This window comes from Zingiber officinale, chromosome 2B (assembly GCF_018446385.1).
Source record: "Zingiber officinale cultivar Zhangliang chromosome 2B, Zo_v1.1, whole genome shotgun sequence".
Taxonomy (NCBI): domain Eukaryota; kingdom Viridiplantae; phylum Streptophyta; class Magnoliopsida; order Zingiberales; family Zingiberaceae; genus Zingiber; species Zingiber officinale.
The window spans coordinates 29,632,057-29,657,844 of NC_055989.1; the positions used below are offsets into that span (position 1 = coordinate 29,632,057).

The 25,788-nt window shown below is 37.1% G+C and overlaps 1 protein-coding gene across 1 annotated transcript; it reads right to left on the reverse strand.

Annotated features, from left to right (window-relative positions):
- Positions 1-6,283: 6,283 nt before the first annotated feature.
- On the reverse strand, positions 6,284-8,207 carry LOC122045548 (protein CURVATURE THYLAKOID 1A, chloroplastic-like). Its single transcript, XM_042605816.1, has 5 exons — positions 8,002-8,207; positions 7,584-7,675; positions 7,401-7,508; positions 7,068-7,139; positions 6,284-6,545 (listed from the first exon to the last, which is right to left on the reverse strand). Exons 1-5 carry the CDS (start codon positions 8,162-8,164, stop codon positions 6,477-6,479), a joined length of 504 nt encoding a protein of 167 aa, XP_042461750.1. The 5' UTR covers positions 8,165-8,207; the 3' UTR covers positions 6,284-6,476.
- Between the last annotated feature and the right edge of the window lie 17,581 nt (positions 8,208-25,788).

The following is a 25,788-nucleotide window of genomic DNA, read 5'->3' on the forward strand; positions in this document are numbered from 1 at the left end:
ACTTTTTTCTATTGAAGAATCTTTACACTTATTTGCAAAATTTTGCTTTTATTTTATGTTTGTTTTACCCTACCTTAACTTGGGTTGCTCACATCAAAAAGGGGGAGATTGTTGGAACCCCAAGGTGTTTTGATGTGATCAAACTGTTGGTGCGGGAAACATCCGACGATCGAACTTGTGTTTTGATAATGGCAAAGGATTCAAAGTTAAGGTGTTTTGTATTCTAACAAGTCTACTTGAGGATTTCAGGAAAGTCCTAGCTGCGGTTAGGCAAAGGGAAAACCCTAGGGGGTGGTAACCCTAGGTCATAGGGGGTCGTAACCCTATGTGGAAAGTCTTGGCAGGTCGATGACTTCAGGCAAAAGTCCTAAGGGGTGGTAACCCTAGGTGGAAAGTCCTGGTGTCGCGAACGAGGTGAAAGACTGGACTAGCCGGGAAGCGGATGTCCAGTAGAAAGTCCGGAAGCGTCGAGTGCTGAGCAAAAGTCCAATCGATCTGGAGGATCGACTGGCAACAGGTAAATCTCCTGAATGGAGTAGGTGAGGACGCGTTCCCCGTAGAGGGAACAGTAGGCGTCGGGTCGACCTAGGGTTTCTGGTTGGAAATATGAAGTCAGACCCGGACAGTCCGGAGACTGTCATAAACATTCTTTATTATTCATACTGTTATTTTGTGCTAACTTTGTGTTGCAGGATGTTGTTTGGGACTAACATGTCTTGCAGGTACACAATAACGAAGATTTATCTCGGATGAACAGTATCTGAGGCGCCTCCATGGAGCTTGGAGGCACCTCGGGTGGAAAAGCTGACCTAGCTGCGAAGCTTCAATGGAGGCGCCTTGGTGAGGGTATAAGGCGCCTTGGAAGGCGCCTTGAGCAGGGCATAAGGCGCCTTAAAGGGATGAAGTTCGACCAGATCAGATTTGATCCACGCGGAAGACTCGGCAGCATGGAGGCGCCTTGGACAGCCTTCAAGGCGCCTTGAACACCCTTTATAAAGGGGTTTCGACCAACACTTCAACATATCAAGTTCTAGGCTTTCCTTCTTCAACGTGCTGCTAACAAAGTCATTCTGAAGTGCTGCTGCGACATTCCGACGACCCGGAGCTCCAATCTTCTTCTTTCTTAAGTTGTTGGTACAAAGTTATTTCAATACTTTCATTGTAATTTATAATTTCTATCAAGCTTATAGTTGTTGCCCATTGGAAGCGATCAAGGATCGCGGGCCTTCGAGTAGGAGTCACCTTAGGCTCCGAACGAAGTAAATTCTCTGTGTCCTTCTGTTTGTGTTTCTTTGTTTTAATTCCGCTGCTTTAACTCCGATAGTTTCACGATTCCGATAAACGTACAAAATAGCCACGAGCGCTATTCACCCCCCCCCTCTAGCACGGTCTCGATCCAACAATTGGTATCAGAGCGGGGTTATTTTGAATTGGTGCAACCACCATTCAAAACAGTTTTTTCTTTTCGTGGTATTTTGTTTCAGAGTCAATTAGAAATTAGCTAATTAGCTAAAATTCTAATTCTTTTCAAATCGGTGTTGCTCAAAGTTGGTCAATACCACTTGAGCTCGTTATTTTTTCTTCTTCTTCCCGCACTACTAATCCAAGACTCAGTCTTGGAATAGATCTTCTTGTTTGTGTTTTTTTTTAGATCTAAATGGCCCAACAAGAAGGATATAGCACTATTCATCCCCCACTATTTTCCGGAGAAGGCTTCGGATATTGGAAGGGGCGAATGGAGATATATCTGAAGATCCAGTTCGACACCTGGATGATAGTCAAGACAGGACTGCAACTACCAACTGATACAGACGGTAAGCCTACATCCTGTGAGAACTGGGAGCCAGCCTTTATCAAAAAGGTGGAAGCCGACGCCAAAGCTACCTGTACCATCCAGTGCAGTCTTACCAAAGAAGAGCTCAACAGAGTTGGTCCGTTCTCCTCCGCAAAGGAGCTGTGGGAGAAATTGATTGAACTTCACGAGGGCACCTCGGAAACCAAGGTAAGTAAGCGTGATTTGTTACTTAATAAACTATACAATTTAAAAATGCAGGAAGGCGAGACGGCAAGTTCGTTACACGCTCGAATTCAAGATATTCTGAATTCTCTTCATGGAATCGGGCAGAAGGTAGAAAACAGAGACATTATAAGGTATGCTCTTAACTCATTTCCTAGGAGTACATTGTGGGCACCGATGGTAGATGCTTACAAAGTCTCTAAGGATTTGTCTTCCTTAAAATTAGATGAATTATTTAGTGAATTTGAACTGCATGAACAATATAATGCACAGCCATCCGAGAAGGGTATTGCTTTGGTTGCAGGTACGAGTCGAAAACGGGAATCAAGAGTACGATAAAAAATTGAACCGGAATCAGAAGACGAACCCGACTCAGAAGATTCAGAAGATGAACTGACCAGCGAACTAGTGAATCTCGTGAAGAAGCTCTACAGGAAGAAGAAGGGCTTCAACAAGAAAGATCTGAAGAAGGCAGTTCAATCCAAGGAGGCCCAATAGAACTCAAAGGTAAAGTTCGAAGTCACTTGCTACGGGTGCAACCAGAATGGGCATATCAAAGCCAACTGCCCCAACCAGAAGGAAAGCCTAGAACTTGATATGTTGAAGTGCTGGTCGAAACCCCTTTATAAAGGGTGTTCAAGGCGCCTTGAAGGCTGTCCAAGGCGCCTCCATACTGCCGAGTCTTCCGCGTGGATCAAATCTGATCTCGTCGAACTTCATCCCTTTAAGGCGCCTTATGTCCTGCTCAAGGCGCCTTCCAAGGAGCCTTATACCCTCACCAAGGCGCCTCCATTGAAGCTTCGCAGCCAGGTCAGCTTTTGCACCCGAGGCGCCTCCAAGCTCCATGGAGGCGCCTCGGATACTGTTCAGCCGAGACAAATCTTCGTTATTTTGTACCTACAAGACATGCTAGTCTCAAACAACATCCTGCAACACAAAGTTAGCACAAAATAATAGTATGAATAATAAAGAATGTTTATGACAGTCTCCGGACTGTCCGGGTCTGACTTCGGATTTCCAACCGGAAACCCTAGGTCGACCCGACGCCTACTGTTCCCTCTATGGGGAACGCGTCCTCACCTACTCTACTCAAGAGATTTACCTGTTGCCAGTCGATCCTCCAGATCAACTGGACTTTTGCTCAGCACTCGACGCTTTCGGACTTTCTGCTGGACATCCGCTTCCCGGCTAGTCCAGTCTTTCACCTGGTTCGCGACACCAGGACTTTCCACCTAGGGTTACCACCCCCTAGGACTTTTGCCTGAAGTCATCGACCTGCCAAGACTTTCCGCATAGGGTTACCACCCCCTATGACCTAGGGTTACCACCCCCTAGGGTTTTTCCCTTTGCCTAACCGCAGTTAGGACGTTCCTGAAATCCTCAAGTAGACTTGTTAGAATACAAAACACCTTAACTTTGAATCCTTTGCCATTATCAAAACACAAGTTCGATCGTCGGATGCTTCCCGCACCAACAATCTCCCCCTTTTTGATTATGGCAACTCAAATTCAAAGTTAAGTAAACAGACGAATAGATAAACATTTTTAACATAGGCAAATTTGCTAAGAATAGATCAACACATTTACCAAAGCAAATTTGCTAAAGTAAACTCTATGCTCCCCTTAACTGTTGCTCCCCCTTAACTGATGCTCCCCCTTTTATATTAATTTAAATTTAAATTTTATTTTTGCTACTCTCCTCCTTTGCCATATATAAAAAATAAGCAACAATAGGCATTTGAATAACTAAATTTTGAAATATTGAACATGACTCATGTTAGCTAATTGAAATGATGATGTTAGCTCTTTAGAAACTTAGGTTAACAGTAAACTTAAGTTTGAACAATATTTAAATTTGGTTTAGGTTATTCATTCAAATTCAGTTGATCCTTAAGTCCAAGCATGAGTCATGTTCAATAGATTAACTTACTAGGTATCAGAGCCCTAAATATCAAACATGCTTAACTAGAAAATTGAGTCTCATTTACCAACTGTCTAACCTTTAACTACTTGATAATTGCTTATAGAGAAATAGCTTTCACATGGTTAGTCAAGTTAAGTCAATTTGGTCCAGTTAGTTTTGACTAGAGCTGGAAGACTTGACTTGATTAATGTATATTGCGTATTTAACGCCCAGACTCATATTGATGCACAGATATAAGCATTCTTGAGTCCAGGCTATACCCTATGCATCTCACGCCGTTCTATGTTTTTCAATCACAATCAAGGTATACCTTAGTAGTTTCGAAAAGAATTTAGATATCTCCACAATGACATGATATTATTCACTTTGGGCCTAAGCCCTCATGGTTTTGCTCTTGGGCTCTCCCCAAAAGGCCTCATACCAAATGGAGATATCTTTTCTCTTATAAACCCATGATCATTCTCATGTGTTTCCAATATGGGACTATGTTTGCAACCTTGCAACCTCAACACAAACAAGTTAAGTTAGGTCCTGTTCGCTTTAACCCTTGTGTCTAAGTGTGCAGGAGCTTAGGAGCACAGGAAGTCGAGCGAAAGACGCGGCTAACGAGAAGGACGACACGGAAGAGAGCCGACAAGCTCGGTGCGTCCGAGGGACGAGGTGACCACGGAAGAGTACATTAGTGGACGAGAAGAACGTACACGACGTTCGAGGGACGAGAAACTGGGGAGGAAGGCTGCTCGAGGAGAAGGTCGGAACTTGGGTTCGGGTGAGCCCTATTCTGGATGGCCGAGATCACCCAAGCTAGTGGAGCCGAAGCGAAAGACTCAGACCGAGACGAGCTGAACCGGAGCAGAGGTCCCTGACCAAGAAAAGTCAATCCTCTTGACTTTCCTAGTCCGAGCGCCCGGAACCATTCCGGGCACCCGGACCAGTCTGGGGCGCCCGGGATGCTTCCGGCCACTCGGACCTGACTTTTTGACCAGATCGAGTTTTGACTCGATCTGAACATTGGGGGATATAATTTTATCCCCCCTAGGGCGCCTGGACCCTTCAGGGCGCCCCGAACAGTACTATAAATATAGCACTGTTCTGCACAGTTTATTGAATTCACTTGTAATCCATTTCTCTGTGCTTTACTCTTCTGTCTGTGCTGTTAATGCTGTAAGAGGCTACTCCGCCCAAAGGAGACATCAGATAGTGCCCCACATTTGCCTTGGATTAGCAATCTCCTGATTGCAAACCAAATAACTTCCTTGTGTCTATTTGTTTTTTATTAGTCTTTTAGTTTTAATTACAAGTGCTTTTATTTAGTTGAAAATCCGAGAAAATGTTGTTTTATTTTGTAGGACAATTCACCCCTCTCCTCTTGTCGGCCTCCAATGGGACCAACATCTTCAAGTATAATTTAGATATTCATCCCTTGTTCTATCTCAACCTAGTCATACTCAGCGTTAATCTAGATATCCATGTCCTCTCTAGATATCTATCAGATCAAGGACTATTTTTAGATTAATATACCCATTAATATGTAGGACTTTATCATTAATCTTATATGTACAAAAATAAATAATGAATGATAAATATTTATCTTTATAAAATAATTATCCATAAAATATATAAGGAGTGTTTTGACACATAAATACACACACTAACACTCCTACTTCACATCTTGTTGCACCTTTATCTCATCACTTCAACCCCCACAAGATGCTCAATTAATTAGAAGATGGCAGATTTATTATAATAAATAGGGGTCAAATCTCAACGCGTACATGCTCTAAAAAAAAATCTTTTTTCACCCTATAACCAATCTAACAGTCAGCCATAAATTAACTTCATGATTTACCTTCTTCCACATAATCGCAGGACAAATTGTTAAGGACACTTAGGTCAACATAATCACTTCTTTTTTTATTATTATAATTTACCTCGTCACTTTACCTTTTTAGCCTGGTACTGCTCCCAATTCATGTGAACGGGATCGGAACTGCTTCCCGCACATATTATTGCTCTTCTACGAAATTGCTCCCATTTCATCCAACTTGGATGCAATCTTCTCACTTTATCTAGACTGGATGAACTTTGCTTTCAACTGAACTAGATCCACTATTTCCAATTAATTCGGGCTGCTCCTAATTCACCCAAATACTCTCATTCATATGAATTGCTTCCAATAAGTATGAAGTGGATTTGTCAGTTAACCAAACTAAGAGCATGTAGTTCAATTGTCATCGACACCAAACTTTATTCAACCAAAATATCATGTCCAAGCCTACACTCCAGCCATACTGACTAGCTCCGATTACCTGATTGTGATTTAAATATAAGAAATCATCATCATACAACACAAGGGAAAATACTAGTTATTTGTCTTGGACAGTGAGCCATAATCTTTGGATTGCCATCTAACAAATCAACGATTGCATAAGCACCTCCTAATAGTCGTATAGCTAATAAATAAATATGGGCATCACGATAAAAATTCTCAATTGTAAAATGCTAATGAACTCCTTGAATTGGCGGTTAACCGAAGTCATTCACTTGAGCCAGCAATTTTTTTCTTCAAATCTTCAATGTCACTGGCAAGCTCTTTTCTGCTTTCCTGTGAATGATGCTCAACATGTCAAGAGAGAGAGAGAGAAATACAAAGAATTAAAAGGAGAAATTAAATATTATAAGATTCTATGTTGATTAAACCAATATAATATGTTGATCTACCTATATCTACTTTTTAGAAAAAGCTACACAATAATGTTGAGTAAATGAATGTATAAATATGTACATAATCTTACATCTTCGGAACCGAAGAGTGCACAAACAATTATCAAAACTTGGTTTGGTTTTGTAGAACACATACACAATTTTTTGTTACATTTCTTTCTTTATTCGTTTTATATATATGAACAAGATTGGGTGCCTTTATCTTATAGAGAATGATCGGACTACTTTCACCAATTACAAGGTGTTTTCAAGTCCTATAGAAATTACAGGATTCAGAATAAGCAATACAATTTTAACAATTACCAATGTTACGTGAAAGACAAGCTTTTTATGCGTATTATAAGCAACTGTCCAAGTTAAACGGGAAATTGTTGAGAACATAGATTTGTCACACAAGATGTACCTTAAAAAGCAGGTACCGGTACACAAACCATCCAGTATATCCAAGACCTACTAACTCCAGGACTTTTGGAAGCTGTAAAAATATAGGAGATTTGAGTAGATCAAAGAAGGCATACCACTCTTTCTGCAAACTGTAAAATTAAGCTCAATATTATGCATGGTTAAAGAACACCAGTCCTGTTATTAGTTGTTTTAACTGCTCAAATCAGCAAGAATGATTGATTATGAAAAATGATTTCAGACAACTTAATAAGTAGTTATCTTAACTATGAAAATATGTCACTGAAAAAAAACTCAGTGAGTCCAGAGGAATATGCAATGATGATGGTAATACCAGAGGAACTGAATTGATTGCCCCGACAACAACCGATGATAGCCACACCGCTACAAGTGCACCGCCGCCATATAAGAGCACAGTGGATTTGTTCTCCAGTGAATCCCACTGTTATTACAATGACAGAATGAAATGAAATATTGCACATTCAAATTCAAATAAGGAGAACTTTAGTGGGCATACTTTCGCCTTCAAATCTGCAAGAACATCATCTGCAGAGGAAGATGACTCATCTGAAGAAGCTCTTGCACGGAGTGAAAAGAATCTGCAAACATCTGCTCTTAAAGATCTTAATCAGGCACCACCTATTGGTTTACCTAACGTTTAACATCTAATAAACTAATTTATATAGAAAAAGAGACAGCTTGTTGCTATGATTTTGGAAGATTAGGGCAAGCAACACCTACAAAATTTCTCAAAAATTTAATCTTTGGCTAATCGAAACTGCAGTAAACTAAATTAAATACGGGATGCAGCCTCCGGACAACAAATTAGGGGAATTCAAGCTAAATTAATATAAATTTCCAACTTGTTCACAAGTATCCAGAGTTAGTTGTCCCAAATAAGGAACTTGGAGAGGAGGATGGATCGAGAAGGATACCTTGCGATTGGGAGTCAAGATGGAGGAGTTTGGACGAAGAATAAAGTCGAGGCGGAGAGAAGAAGCGGACGGTGGCTCGAGCAGTGTCAACGACAGGCGAGGGAATGCGAGCTCCGGTGAGAACCGCCGCGGGGCACAACGCTGCAGATGCCGTCGCCGCCATAACGGTGCGAAGTTTTTGAGACACCCAACTCAATGCAGCGGTGGCTCCTGACCGCTAAAAAAAGCCAGACTCAGCTACCCGCCTACTGGCCACTATAAATTGGACACGTGGCTGATAGATTATCTCTGATTGGCTATGTTCCTATCATTATCTCATTTGGGCGACGAACAAACGAAGAAAATAAAAGTTGACCATGAAAATAAAAAAAACATATGACAGAAAATAAAAACGGCTAATTAATAAAATGATGATTTACCCAAGAGCGTAGCTGTTTTTATATTCTTCCTAAATCGCGTAGACATTTTGATATTGTCTACATCACGTAGCTTCTTCTATGAAAAAAAAAATCTTAATCGTGAAGGCGTTTCTTTTGAAGAAAACAACCTGCATCCAAACCAAAGACGACTAACAAACGGTACAACTAATTTTCAGGCAATGGTGCAACTAATTTTTTAACGAATGGTGATTCTTTACTATGTGAAAAAGTAGAACGGAGATAAGGTTGCAAACATCAGGCCGATGGCGAATACTTTTTGACGAACGGTAAAGCTTCTTGTTAGAGAAAACAGGAAACAGGGCATAAGTAAAAATCATTGCTCTGGTGGAATATCATTTTCAATGAACTTTGCAACTTATTGTACACAGAAGAGGTGCTTGGAGAAAACATAATAAATGTAGCGCTGGAGAAATTTCTATTGGTATAATCAACCTCCATGAATTTAATATTTGACAATATGTTTAATGGAGCTTGGTCAAGATTGACCTACTCAAAGTGAGAAGTTAAAATCAGGTCAAGGTTGATCAGATGACTGACAAGTAGGTAATAGTCTACTCAGTGGCTGCAAGTGGTGAGTAGTCTACCGAGTAACTAGCAAGTAGTGAGTAATCTACCGAGTACTGCAAGGGTGAGTAGTCTACCGAGTGACTAATAAGTCTAAGTATGTCAAGGTGACCTGATGTTTGGCAAGAGGAAAACCTTAGGAGGAGATAACCCTAGGTATGAGAAGTCTTGGAAAAGTGAACTCCAAGAAAAAGTTTTAGTGAGTGAAGCTAGGTGGTAAATGTCCTGGTGAGTGAAACCAGATAATGGAAAATCCTAGAAGGAGGTAACCTTAGGTAATGAGAAGCCTTAGAGGAGTGACCTCCAAACATGTGCGACTGTGGTCAACTAGACCAGCAGATTTTGATAAACCTAAGTATAGTTTTACGAATATTATTTTGCATTACTATTATTGTTGTTATGCTAATTTAGTATTACAGAAAAAATCTTAGTAGATTATGCGATCATACACTAAGCAAAGAAAGTCTAAACAGGTATGGAAGATCAAATGTTTGACAGGTGAGTGAGGTAAGCTCTTGGAGGGAGTGCAATGAGGTCGTGTCCTAGTAGGGACAAACATTATGTGTTAATCTAATCAAAGAAATCGACAGAAGTTTCTAATTTGAGATTAAGATAGTCTGTGCTGTCTTATTCATGTATATATATATATATCTATCTAACTCTGTCTTTACAGGATTATTACTCTGCAAACTCTGTTTTGTAGATAAATCAAAATTCTGGGTTAACAAATGGTTCTGTCAACTAAATAAGAGGTTCAATCAATGGATCAGGGCAGAATAAGATAATCAGAGCGAAGCTCACAGATTTTGTATCCATAGAGTGATAAGTCGATTGATAAAGTTTATCATTTGACCAATCCATAAAAGGAAGCAGCAGAAAATCAAATCGAATCATTGCGTGAATGACAACTCAAAGGCTCGGTTGACCGATCAGCATGATTAATCGACAGAACACCAAAAATCATGGGATTGCACAGATCGGATCACAGCAAAGAAGAAAGGTGCAGGATTCAGTCGACTGATAGGAGAATCGGTCAACCAAAACTATCAGTCGACCGAATGGGCTTCAATCGACCGAACCATGTCTATAAAATGTCTCGAGGTTCGAGCTCAGTACAACTTTTCTCTCTGATTCATTTTGTCTCTGCTACTACTATTCGTGCAAGTGACGATACCTCTGCTCGGAAAAGCTCTCCAACAACTTTGCTAAATCTTCATACTTGTGTTGTTGGTAAATTCTTTTCATACTTGCATTTATTCATTAGAGACAGTAGGATTGTTACTATCATCTTTTCATATTGTACGATTTGGCTTCCTCTGGAAGAACTATATTAGAATTGTCCACTGAAAGCGATCAAGGATCGTGGGCCTTAGAATAGTAGTCAATGGACTACGAACATAAGTCTTAATAATTCATTGCTCTCCTCCGCAGTCCATATATTATATTTTGCTTGTGAATCTCCCATTGATAGTACTTCTTTAGCATGCATAAGATAGAAAAATGGTGGATGAGCACGTATATAACAATATTCTTTGTTGTTTTATAATAAAAGTTTGGCTTATGCAGCCAATTAAACAGAAAAAGAAAATTTCAACGATCAAATGCTTCTTAATTTATTAATTTCACTATTAAACTATATGAGATTTTCATTGACTCCTTCAATGAAAATAAAATACTATGTTATTTATATGCTCTCCCTAATGCCTCAAAGTTCATACATTCTCGGTTACATATTTGCACATGTTTATAAAAGCAAGCCATCATGTATAAAAATTGATAAATAATTGATATTTTCTTTGATCATTTGTTCTTTGCTAAAATGAATATTGGAAATTACAGAACATAGAGCAGCTGCTCCATTTTTCCCAAATTATATAAATCCAAAACCAGCAACATTTCAAAGTCGATTTTGAGTTAGAATGATGCAAAAATAACCACCTATGAACCACAAAAGAAAAATATTTTACACGAAGTTTCTACGATTAATTTTCTATACACAAATTGTGCTCCATAAAATAAAAATAAAATCAAACACCCACTAAAAAATGAAATCAAATAAAAAATTCTACTCCACTATTCATATAATAGTAATCGTTAGAGATATAATAAATTCTACTATTACAAATTGTGCTTTGTAAAAGAAAAAATAAAATCAAACACCCATTAAAAAATGAAATCAAACAAAAAATTTTGCTCGTATAATAATTCAATATTTACTTATGTTGACCCATAGAGTTGAAAAAAGTATATCGTATACAAATTGTGTATAGTGGAGCAGAACATTTAAACAAATTGTATACACAAATTGATATCTATTCATATAATTTACGAATAATGTACGAATATAGTATCAATTTGATTTAATATTCATACAATTGTGACCCACTATTCATACAATCGTTATCAATTTGATGTGTATACGAATCGTATATCAATTTGTGTTTACGTTGACCCACTATTCATATAATTATATACTATTCATACAAATTGTGTATACAAATCGTATACAAATTGTGAATATACTATATAATAAATTCTACAAATCGTTATTAAAAATTGTGCTTTGTACTGCATATACAAATTGTGCTTTATAAAAGAAAAAATAAAATCAAACACCCATTACAAAATGAAATCAAATAAAAAATTTTGCTCCACTATTCGTATAATAATTCAATATTTACTTACGTTGACCCATATTGTTGAAAAAAGTATATACTAATCGTTAGAGATTGTGTTAGAGACGGTAGACAAATATATAGGTTTATGGTACCAATCGGGATGGGAAAATTTGTAGATATATACACGAACAATTGAAACAGTACCAATCGTTATGAAATAAGGGAAAAATTGTAGACGAACAATCGAAACAATAACAATCATACCTTTGAAGGAGAATTTCTTGGTCGTGAGAGGAGGTTTTTTTTATCGTGAGAGGAGACAACCCGAGACGTCTTGAGAGAGTTTAGTGCGATTAAAATCTGTCAAAATCTCTAGGTAAAATGGAAGACAATTTTTTACTTTTTATGGTAATACCTAAGGCATTTAAATATATACTAAAGAATTTTCTAAGAATTAATCCTTGGAAATCTATTACAATTTTGGATACCTTTAAATTTTTATGGAGTCTTTAAAAGTCAAGTTTGAATACCACATGATTTTTTATAATTCTTTGAAAATCTATTTTGAATACCACTAAATTTGTAAAGAGTTTATAAAAGTCTAATTTCAATACCTCTAGACTTTTAAATTTTAGAAGAGTCATTAAAAGTCATTAAAAGTCTAGTTTTAATACACCCCCCTAAGTAAAAAATTATTATGTCATTGAGTTTTTGCCTCTTTTTATTTTGCTACAAATTATACTTTGATTTATTTTTATTATTACGACAAGAAAAGATTTCGAACGAACGAGATTCACCCCCTCTCTCTTCTATCATGATCCAATAGCTTCTTCTTGGCAACCAGTGCAATTTATAGCTTCGACAGTCTTCATGAGGCAGTTGTTCCCGACCACACACCTCCCTCCTAACCATGAAGTTGAAAGCGACGAAACTTAGCTCAAGGCATTGACTTTGACATTTCTCTATTATTGTATTAGAGAATGGTTCAAGCAAGGTGTTGGGTGGCGAGTGTAAGCAAGTGTAAAGCGAGGTTCAAATAATTCAAGTAGTTGTTAATTCTATCAACTAGCCTTCCATATATGTTGTAAACTGCTATGGTGAGTACTGGAGCCCTGTAAATATGGTAAATCTGCTTAACCCAAATTGCTAATAAAATTTCGAGGAGTCATAACTTTCTACTCGGTTGGAGTCATGGATCAAGCCACCTATCAAAATGTCAATAATTTCAAGGTATATAAGTTTGGTTAAGAGTATAAATTGAGAAAACTGGGTCTAAGTGATAAAAAAAATCAGTTTTAGCAGAGCCCAACAAAAGGGGCAGATATGGAAAGTTTGGGGGAGGTATAAAAGGGTCAAGCAAACTCTTGCTTGACTTATATTAGACCAGGAGCTCCATCCCCTTCCTTGGAAAGGGTTTTCCCACCCTAGAGCAACCATCTTCATCCATCTTGATAATCCGTCCACCTCCGAAACAAAATTTCATCCAAGAAGACCGGCAACGCATCGATAAGTATTTTCTTCTCCCTATCTTGTGTATTGAGTTGTAGATTGTTATTTTCTTTATCAATTGGTTGTAATTTTTTTTGCTATGGAGTAGATCTTCCGAATTGTAGGATATAGAGAGTAATTGTGATGTAATATTGATGTATGAACTATGTATTTGATCATTTCCTTGTTCTATGATATGTTTATGACTTATTTTATTGTGTTGTGCCATGTTGTGTTTGATTAAATGTGTGTGTGATGAATGCATTTGGATGTAAATGATTGATTATGTCTTAGTGACATAGGTAATCCCTTTAACTAGACTTTCTAGAGTATCGCCTTGAAATGGGAACCAATTCTCTACAAGGGATTAGCTAATTAGAATTTAATGGGTTTTTCCCAACTTACTGTTAGGAAGTGACTTCTATAATCTAGACTATATGATCGGGAGACCCTCATGTGACAGGAGGTTTACCTTTAATAGGAATTTTTATGTTATCTCTTTACTTAATAGCATTATTCTAACATTAGGAAGTAAAGGAAAAAACTCTAGATTGTATGACTGTGGAGCCCTTTGTAATAGAGGGTATCCCTTTAAGCGGACTTTCTAGAGTTGCTTGTTTACTTAATTGAATTGGAAATTAGTGTAAATACTCCAGTGACCTTCACAAGTCCGTACTAATAATTTAGTTAGAATCTCTACAAGAGTGTAAATATTGAGATAAGGATATGAACAATATATAGGAACATTAACTAACATTATAGTGAAACTGAAATCCAAGAATCACCCCCAAAGCCAACTAATTCTCTCTCACTTTCTCTCTCTTGCATTTGTGACCATACATAGCCTTTGATTGTCTACATAATTTGCTTTACAAACTTGACTAGTCTTAATCAACAGTCCTTGTGGATCAATATTTTTATTACTTAACGACTTAACCGTGCACTTACAGTTTCGATAATACCTTGAAACTACATTTCCATTATCTAAAGATGGCTATGTAAACTCAACACTTGTTATGTGGCAAAGGTAAGAATTAGACGACAGTGATGAATTTTATGTTAGTAAGGTAATGTAAATTTTAATATGTAATAAGAAACTTTTTATTATATTTTGAAATAGTAGTATAATGATATTATTTTGTTTATGTTTCATAATATAATATGCACTCAATTGAAATAGTGATGTAATGTAATATTATTTAACTTTCATATTCTTCACTACACTCAATGATAGTAATAGTAACTAAAAAAACTATTGATTTTTGTGTAGATATTCTCAACCAAAAATATTTTAAAGATGCGCTTGTTGAGTATGCTATGAAGAAATGGTTCATTTACAAAATAAAGGACTCAAGGAAAATGAGAGTTAAAACAATTTATGTTGGAGAAAAATATACATGGACAATGGAGAAATAGAGTTGACAATTACAAAATATTTAGAAGAACACTAGTGTGGCCTTTGCTTAGGAAAGACTAATCATCCTGTATGAACAATTTCTTTTATTGCTTCTAAGATTGAAAGTCAATTTATCAATAAATGACTATAAACCCAAAAATATTCAGCGAGATTTGAGAGAATGATTTGTAGTAGAGATATCATTTCAAAAAAAATACAATGTATTGGTGCAAAGAGTACTAGAATCGAATATATATTTCAATGTTATCAAAGGTTTAAGTTAAGTTATATTATGATCTAATGGATTGATCAAGTATACATGATGCTCAACTTGGAAAGACCTAGTAGGTTAATTGGACCAAATACTAGGCAATGGAAATCTTTACATATTATGGAAACCAGGTAGGAAGTCTAGATGAGTCAAGTGGGCCAGACATTTGGCAAGATGAATTCAATAGGTCAGAGAGGACTAAATATCAAATCTGGAGGAAGCTCTAATAGATCTATCAGATACTGAGCAGATGAAGTCCAAACAAGAGGACTAAATGTTTAGCGAATAAGTTGAGGTAAGTTCCTAGAGTGGAGTGGTGAGGTTGTGTCATATTTGGGACAAACCTTGGTGATTATCCGACTGAAAAAATCGATGAAGGTTTCTAAGTCGAGATTAAGATAATTCTAACTATCTATATTACTCATGCATATTATTATCTAACTCTATTTTTTATGACTACTATTATTATTCTGCTTGTTCTAACTTTATTTTATAGAAAACAAAGATCTGGGTTGACCGAGGGTTTAAGCTACTAAACATGGAGGTTCAATTGACCAATCCAGACAGCGTGGTAGGGATAAGATCAAGGTCAAGCAAATACAGAAAAAGGGATCCGTCGATGGACAAATGGATCAGTCGATAGAATAAATATGGTAATTACAAGTGATTGATCAAATCACACAGAAAAGGAAATCAAGAGGTTTCATCAATGGATAAAGTGTTGGGGTCGATCATGTGAATCTTTACGTGTGTAAAATATGTTTTCGGAGAACATATAGTGGAAGAAAAAAAATTCAAAATTATTACAATGCACATCACATGCAACCATAGGAATACAGATGTGCTAGACATAACCATAGATTAAAAACTTTGTGTAGGAATTATACCTATTGGATGACATTTAATGGAAATGATATCAACTTGTAATTCTCACAAGACTTACCTCTATTCTTATCCATGCTCATATTTCTTCAAGACAACTTTGCAAAGCCATAAGTAGTGTCTCCACTTTGGTACTAGCCAAAGAGAGGAGACGAGATGCAATCTGAGAGAAAAACCCACGGCTCGATTTGGTGCCCAACAGCAATTGCAACCTGACGACACCAAAAGGAGGGCGGAGCAACCCCTTAGCTTTTGTTCAACAATTGAATGTCCTACTACCCATGGTTATGGACCACGGTAGATGGCAAAAAGTGCCTAGAGGAGTCGACAATAAGGCTATTGGCTGTTGGATTGGGTTGCGGCGAAACAAAATGGGGGGTGACCCCTTTTGGTTGGTGGCGACAACAAGAGAGAGAGAGAGGGAGAGGAGGAGAAGAAAATAAAACCTAAAAGTTTTCTCACTCTTTCTTTTTACCACATGGAGGGGTTTTATATATCCCCAATCTGGTTTAAAAAGCTAGTCCAAACCTAGACCCAATAAGCCAAGCCAATCAATTAACAATAAGCTTGGTTCAAAACCAAACCAACTTGGTTTAAAATCAAACCAATTAATTTTGGTTCATAACTAAACCAAAATGGACCCAACTTGCCTACAAGAGGCATGACCTAATAATGTCTCTAGTCTAGTAAATACTTTCTATATTTGCCCTTCATTTAGTCCTACCAGAATTAGTCTCTCTCATTATGAGAATCTTATTCTCAAACTTGTTTATGTCTTTTAGATACTTTCATAGTGTGTGTGACCCAATAGATTTTTGATTATGATGGTAATTCATAATTAACCATTAAGTATGAATAGATCATGAGTGACACCTAGTAGTAACCCCTAATTGATTGAAAAATCATAGTTGATCCCAAAATAAATTCTGAACTCTTCAGTAGCTATAGTTATTAATGCGTCTATTTCTTTCACTCATCTTATTGAAGGATCAAAAAGGAGCAATAAAGTGGGGAGGGCGAATATCTCTCATTAAAAACTCTTTCTTTTTGTATCAATTCATAAAACGATTATCAAAGTAGCAGCGGAAAAATAATACAGAATACTCAGGTGGTTTCTTGATTTTGAGTCTATGTCGACTCCTACTCCAAGACTTGTGATCCTTAATCGCACATTGGACAATTCAATATAACTCTTCTTTATGAAACTTTCGGAAAAAAGTAATTCGTATAAATGAAGTATAAGATAGTAATAACCTACTATCTTATATAAGATTAAGTATAATGCAAGCTAAATATTAATATACTGAAAAGAATAGAGATGAAGATTATCGACACTTGGTCGGAGCAGTAGCTTGCTTGATGATGAGTAGCAGAGTAATAGCACGAATAGACACTATGCACAGAGATGAATCGAAAATTAATTATTGCCTCAAACCTCGAGCTCCCCTTTTTTGAGCATGGTTTGGTCGACTGATAAACCCATCAGTCAATTGATCTGTTTGGTTGACCAAACCTCCTATCGATCGACTAAACCCTGTGCTTTCCTTCTTTTCTGAGATCTGATCCTTGTTCATTTATGAGTTTTAATGGTTAAGTCAATCGATCACCTTGTTCAGTCCATCGAACAGTGGAAAGAGATTTACACTTAATTCATCATTAATAAGGCGATCCTTTGATCGACCAATCCCTAGGTTTAGTCAACCGATCAGCCAGGCTTCCATCTTTGCTTTGGTTTGATCTGATCTCTGCCATGTCATCCAGGTTCAGTCGATCGATCTGCTGGTTTTGTCGATCGATTAGTCTGATTCCTGTATAATAATGTTAAATAGAATATCCCTGTAAAATAAAATTAGCACAATATAATATATGAGTAGTAAGATGCATGAGTAGTATTTGACAGTAGAACAGTCTTGATCTCAACTGGAAACCTTCCAGAACACCACCTCACTATCAGTACTCTTCTCCAGTTGCTTACCTCAACTTACCTACCAAACATGGTCCTCCAGACCTGTTTGAACTTTCTCTGCTCAGTGTCTAATCCCTGATCTACTAAGGCTTTTCCTACAATACTATATTAACCAATAATAGAAATATAGAATACTATGGTAAAACTAAACTTAGATTTACTAAGATCCACTAGTCTAGTCGACCATGTGCAGTCGACCGGAAACCATCTGAACAACCTTGCTTGGAGTTCATTCCTCCAAGACTTTCCGTTACCTAAGGTTACGTCCCCTTAGAATTTTCTTCATATGGCTTCACTCATCAGAACCTAGAGTTACCCCCCTTTTGGGTTTTCTCCACCTGACTTCACTCACTAGGACTCAACATTGGATCGACCCACTAGGGATTTAATATTAGGTCATCTAGACCTCTCAAATCCTTCTACCTGGATTTCATGATTTATCGAGATTTCCCTTGCCTAGCCTCAACTAGGACTTCCATTGACTAACCGTAGTTAGAACTAGTCACTCAGTTAACTTCTCACCCTTGCCTAGCCACGACTAGAACTTCCCTTGATCAAGCTCCATTAAATATATTTGTCGGACATTAAAACCTTGGAGGTCGATTGCACCAACAATCTTCCCCTTTTCGATATTTGACAAATATGTTTAAGTTACGGGTAATTTCTATTTTAGATTTCTAACTTAAACCATTCTTCTCCTCCTTTTGTCACTCATCAAAAAGAACCCTTCATAAATATTTTTGTTTACAATAATAATTCACATTTTACTTCACAGGAAAGAGATTCACATTTTACTTCTGGAGCAGAGTTTTCTGTTAAAGCGGGAGGTAATGACATTTCCGAAAATCTTGTGAATGACAACATTAATGATATTGCTAGGAAGTACACATTCTCATCTATACACTCCCCCTTCCTATGGCCAATTCACAGGTGGCCCTGCGTCGTCAGTGATGGATCGGTATGCTCCACATCTTGATATGACAAAGTATGCAAGGCCCATTAGTCAGGTCCCGTTCGGCCAGTTTCCTGGGAGAAGTGATCCATATGACTACAACATCCATGGAGCAAGGACGGACCAAGCTAAATTCCCTCGATTTCCATCTGGACCACATTCATCTTCCTCCAGTCGAGGCAATTCTTGTGGTTGGATAGACTAATCACAGAAGTTTTAACAGATGCTGTTCGTTGTTCAGTGGCCGACAAAAAAGAGACAGTTATCCATTTTTGTCTGCAAGATCCACGCACTTTCTTGCTCTTAAAAATGTCAGATGAGCTGTAGTTGTGATTAACACTTTTTACGACGTCCGGAATTCATATTAGCATTCACATGGTGGTTTGCACACGACGTCCGGAATTCTTAAAACGTAGCTTAAGCCGGTTAGAACGCTTAGACACAAACATTGTTGTGATACTCTTTTCACGAAAATGAAACCTTGACCTTGCTCATTTCAGGTTGTTAAATAGGCACAATTTGGTGAGTCACAGGAGTGCATTTGATGTTTGAATCGATTCCCTTCGTATATATTTTTTGAGATAATATAAAGTGTCTAAGTTTTGTTCGACTAATTATCGAAGCAGACGGTTTTGTTTTTTTGTTTTTTGTTTTTTTTGAGTAAAAGGTGATATCGTATTATCGTTCATCATAGACACTCTAATATTGCTAGTCTCACGATAAAATATTGGTAGATAAATTAATGTGGGACAAAATGACTTTCCGTACGATGAACTAAGCAAGGTCATACCTGGGGTGATTGGCTTGACTCCCATTAAAGTTTCCCATCGATCGTAGAGTAATCAGGAAATGCTTGTGGTAGGCGGTCCAAAAGTTAAACATTTTGTCGTTATGCGTCTCATTTAGAGAAATTTTTTTTGTAAATGTGTTATTGTTGGGATGGAATAGTGAATGTCTGGATGATAACTTGATATTCTTCCGTTGTACCATAGTCTGGGGGTGAAAATCAATTCTCTTCTTGATAACACTGTAATAGAGTTTGTGCTCTCAAAACAAGTCTGGGAAACAATGAGTAAACATTTTTATTTCTACATCTCCATTTTCTTTATCAAGTTTATCTTTGATACAGACAACATAATTCGTTGTTCGCCCACAAACATTGCAAAAAGTTTGATATGCACGAAACAAAATAGGGTGGCTAAACAAGACTTAGTTGAAGTTGTAAACATTGTATGAACTTGAGATTTACTGGGTTAGTTGTAAAAATCATTGTAAACAATAATGATTTAAAGTATGCATGATCATGGCAAGTCAATCAATTCAAACAAGTCATATTATTATTATTATTGTTGTTGTTGTTCTTATCATTATTGTTATTATTATTGTTGTTGTTGTTGTTATTATTATTATTATTATTATTATTATTATTATTGTTGTTGTTGTTGTTGTTATCATTATGACTATTATTACTTTATTGTTATTTTTATTGATTAGTTTCATAATTAAAGGATACTTGATTATAATATGATTTTTGAGGTTTAAGATTTTGATTTCGGTTTGACTTAGACATGTAACCCAAATCTAGATTTTGTGAGTTAGTAAAATTATTAATTAACTTTTCTAATTTATCAATTTTATTTTTCAAAAGATTAATTTTTTTATAGTTTTCTAAAATTTGAATTTGTATTTTTAAATTTAGAAAAATTATTTTATTTGTTATTTATATTCAAGGTAGAATTTTGTTTTTTATAAGCCAAAAATTTATTTTCTAAATTCTTATGTTCAAAGGTTAAAGGATTAATTTTTAAATTTTTATTTTTATTTTCTAAATTTTTAGTTAAATTTTGTTTATTATTAATTAATTTTAAATAATTATTATTTTAATTTAATTTGAAATTATTTTGAATAAATGGATTTTGATTAACTAGATATATGTTATGATTAAGGTTTGAGTTGATTTGATCAATTTTAGTTACATTTGAATTAATTAAATTTTTATTAATTAAATTATTTTTGTTAAACAATGTTAATGTAGGATTTTTTATGTATTTTTGAATTCATATCACAATCTATAGATCTAAAGTATGTAAATTTTCATGTAAAATAAATTTATTTACCTTAATTGTTCCCCCTTGGATACTTGGGTCTTCTCTTTGGGCATTGAAATTTGTAATGACTCATTCTTTTGCACTTGAAGTACTCTATATGGTCCTTCCTTTTCTGGACTCCAGGCATCGATTCCTCCTTTGCCTCCGACTGTGCGGATCGATTCTTTGGATATTTACTTTTGTAGTGTCATTTTTCACTATACTTAAAACATGTTATGTGATCTTTAAATTTTGTATTTATAATATTACCGTTTGCATCCTCGTTAGGATTCTCCCCCTTGACCATTTCCATCTTGGATTCATTCTTGGACATTTTTTTCGATGAGCTGGAATCCATATCATGGCAAATTAATTTCATGGATAGAATTTAATTAATATATGCATATGCAATCAATTTAATTATATGCATGATATGGCTAAGGAGGTGCACGGTTCAGAATTAGTATACATATGATAATAAAATATTTAATTCATGATGAACATTTTGAGCCATAAATAGATTTAATGAGTATGGTAATGGATTATCTGATTTGGAAATAAATGATTTAGTGGTTGGACCAAGTCATATGCAACAATTATAAAAGAAAAAACCCTGAGAGAGAAGGAGGGTGAGATAGATGCCGTCGGGAGAGAAGAGTCGCCGGGTGTCGTGGAGTGTCACGCCCCCAAAGGAGTCCCTACTGAAAAATTTTGGCAACATCTTCTATGTACCGGTGACAATCTGAGGCATACATACATACAAAATACATTAGTCACATACGGCTGGAATATACACACAACCACGCAGTTAATAATGCAGCCCACACGGCTAAAACATAGCATAACAACACAATTAATAATGCAACCCACTCGGCTGAAACATAGCACAACGAAAATCACAAAATAATGGACATGAAACGAACAAAACAACTAACTATGAGCCGACTCGGTTGACGCAATATCACCAAACCAAATACAAGATACCACAAGACAAAACTTCAAGTCCTCATCAAACTATTACAATGCCAAGATCACAAATCCAAAACAAAATAACATAAGAAACCGAAACCAGAAGATCGTCCTCGAATGTGACGTGGGATTGGTGAACAGGACCTCCAAGCGACTCCATAAATCCTTTACCTACTATCTGGTGAAATAAACCAGTTTATGGGGTGGTGAGTACTAAGACTCAGTGGGTAATAGACAGATAGTGCATGAACATAATAAAGAACTAGAAATACAAAGGTATACAATCTCGTAGGGAAAATAGCAGATACTACAGTGATATCATAATAAGTGTCCATACCTGAAACCATATCCTATACTAGTAATAGAAGGTCAAGTGTAGCAAAGACCTGCTACAGTACTGCTCATAACTACATGGGTAACATGTGAGATATATACATATTACTAATAAGTAAATCAGTGTCTAAACTTATACCTCAGGTATATATCTCAACCTATGTGAGCATATCAACATAAGTAAGCAACAGTAGCATAAATAAGTAATAGCAGCATAAGTAAGTAATAACATCAGCAGGTATAATAATAACAGCGTATGCACGGATGGTCACCCCGCCCACCTCTCTGCACCACGACCCCTGTATAGTCGAGAGGTCGAATCGATGATAACTGTACCACTCAAAGGCCGCCACTACTCTCGAGTGACTGAGTGGACAGGTGCATAGTAGCTAACTAGCTACGTCTGCGATGGGGGTCCCTGCTTCTTGTAACTCCAGCTATCACTACCCATGAGTAAGCGAGTGGGAGCACGATAGGACAAGCGGCACACTCCAGCTACCACTACCCATGAGTGGCCGAGCATGCGACCCTGACCAACGACCCTCTCAACCACAAGGGAGACATGGTCGTCAGTATGCATGCAATGATATGATGCATAAAATGTAGCAGTCATCATATATATAAAAACAGAAAACATGTATGCTACATGAAGTCAGCATGCTCAATAAGGTGTGTAAATAATAACATTTAAGCAAGTAAGCATGGTATCTAATATCCATATATCCAATATCTAATATCTAATATCTAGTATCTGGTATATGGTATCTGCTAAATATCATAGATAGTAACGAGAGACTGTATAGATATAGAAATGAGTTTCTCAAAGATTGAGTGGATAAGTATCAAGCACAGGAAAAATACGAGTGGAGTCAACATAAATACAGGAACTATCTGAAAATACAGCTCATGCACTAAGATCAATATATTAAAGAGATAAAGTAAGAAGTACCCGCCTTTATCTGCCGATCGTGATAAATAATGTCACGTCAAGATGTGTCTCCAACTAGTATCCTGCAACACAGAATACATAATAGTGCTAAGTTCTATCATAAGCCAAATAGCTAATCCTAATCCTAATTCGATTATGAATCAACATTTAATTCCCTTTACTGATCCAACATTTCTTTCACAACTAATCCCCTTATGATTTAATCTAATTCAATTAGATACCCCTCTTGTTAACATGACTCAATTATCCACCAAGATATAAACTAACAATCCAACTAGTATAATCAATCATGTATCAATTAATCCTCAATTAACACATCATTTAATCCACATCTTAAATCAACTAGGCATCATGAATCAATTCTATATAATTCATCTAACTCAATTAACACAATCCACGATCTAGCACCATAATCAAACAACAAATCATTTAATCCATGAAGACAAACAACTTCATAATCATCATGAATCACTTAATTCATTTCAATAAGCGTTATCACAACAATAATCGATTAACATCACAATCCATAAATACCAATCATGATATCAATCTAATGATTCTATTAACAATCATGTACTCCTATAAATCAACCAATCTGTAAGTAACAAACTACAACTAATCACAAACTTTATTCACTCATGTCTATTCATCAATCCAATCCACATCACAGTAATCACATCAAATGTAAACATGAAATTATCTTCGAAACTCACCTAAACCCAGATGATGAGCTGGTGATCCACAACTGAAGATGTGCTTGCTACCGAAAATATTATAAAATATGACACTCAGATAATAATTAAATAATAAGATTTAATAGACAAATAACCTTAACAAAAATTTTAGGAATTTTTAGAGATTTTTTGAGAATTTTCTGAACTCGTATGACATATTTTGAGGGGAAGAATTTATAAGTTTAGGAAAAGCCTATTGGAATATCCATTTATTAGGGAGTTGATTATTTTAATTAACCTAAGGTTTTTATTAATTACTCTAAGTTTTATTACCGAGCCCTAATTCCTTCTTCTTCCTCACCCGATTCTTTTTCCCCTTTGCGTCGAACCACCACCGAGCTCCTCTCTTCCCGAGCCCTCACCCAGCGTCGCTGATCTTCCTCGCACACGAGCACCACAGCAGCCGGGATCTCGCTTCTCCTCACGCGAGCACCACAGGTCGCCGTCCTTGTGCCCTAGCACTAAAGTCGTAGCGCCGCCTCCTCTTCTCATCGTGGATGCCAAGCACTCGCCGGGAGCCGAAGCCACCACCGCCTCCCTCTTCCGTGCCCTAGCGTCATCTCCTCTACCCTAATTTGGTCTTCACCGTTGGCCTACTTTTCCTCCAGTGGGTCGTCGTCGGGCAGTGGAGATTCGGCTTGGGGCTTGGGTGAGGTTACTAGGCATGACTCTGCTCCTCTCTTCTCCCCGAAGCCCCCTTCCCACTTCTCCATAGCAACCATCAACAAAGAAGATGATGGTGATTTCTGGCGGACCTACAACAGCGACAGTCACTGGACTTTGATGGAGTGGTTTCTCCAACAAGGTTTGTCATTTCCCTTACATCCCCTTCAGGCAAGCTTCTGTCGGACATGGTGAAGAACGGAGTAGTAGTCTCAGAGGGTTTTGAGTTTTGTTTCATCTCCGACTTTCATCCAGCAACCACTCTTCCTAGCCGCGAGCCAACAGAGGGAGACCTCATCATAAGGGTAAGATGTTGGAATTAGGTTGTGGGTTAAGGATTAGGTCTAATGCTTGGATGTGAATGTGTTGTTTGTGATTTAGGTTTACCGAATTGGGAGATCAGCATTTCAACCTAGCTCCGGCCATGATTTTGATTGCAGGTTCTTCGGCTGAGAGTCCTATAGCGGGGCATCCGGATCTAGGTGAGTTTTAGAGTTAATTTCGTTGCTTATTGGATTTCATTTGGTGTGACGATTAGTGGAGATTGATTAATGAGTTAGATTAGTTAGTGGATAGATAGCTAACAATTGATTATGTGGATGGACTGTGTATGTCGGGTTCATAATGCTCAGTAGTTGATGTGTTGGATTATTTTGTTGTGATATGTGGATTTGGGTAGATCTTGATTTGATTGGTGGATTAAAGATGAGCTTATCATCTAGTTGGATTTGGATTATTAGATGAAATTAAACAGTTACCTAATCGAATTAGGATTGAGTTTTGGAGTTTAGCTTGTTGTTGTATATGTGATTAGCTAAACCATATATCATATTATTTGCAAGACTTTGATTCGAGACGGCCATCTCGACGTTGGATTTCTGGTCACGATCTTCTTTTAAGGCGGGTACTTCTTACCTTGATTCTGTAGTTCTTTGAACTTAGTGCATGAACTATTTTGGATAAGGACTATTTTACCTTGACTCCACTCTTATTTTTCCTGCGCTTGATACTTCCATGTGATCTTTGAGATATTCGTTTCCATATCTATACAGTCTCTTGTTGTTGTCCATGATAAGTAGCAGATACTAGATACCATGTTTGTATGCTTTGACTGTTGTTTATTTATATACTATATTGAGCATACTGGCTTCATGTAGCATACCTAATTTTTACTTATATTGGTATGATGACTGTTGTTTGTTTATGTACCGTATTGAGCATGCTGGCTTCATGTAGCATATATAATTTCTGCTTATATTTGTATGATAACTGTTGCATTTGGCGCATCATATCATAGCATGTATGTCAACAACCAATTCTCCCTTGGGGTCAAGAGAGTCGTTGACCAGGGCCGCATCCTCGGCCACTTGAGAGAGTGGTAGCTGGAGTTGATGCCGCTTGTCCTGTTGTGCTTCCACTCGGTCACTCATAGGTAATGATAGCTAGAGTTGCGAGCAGCAGGGACCCCGTCGCAG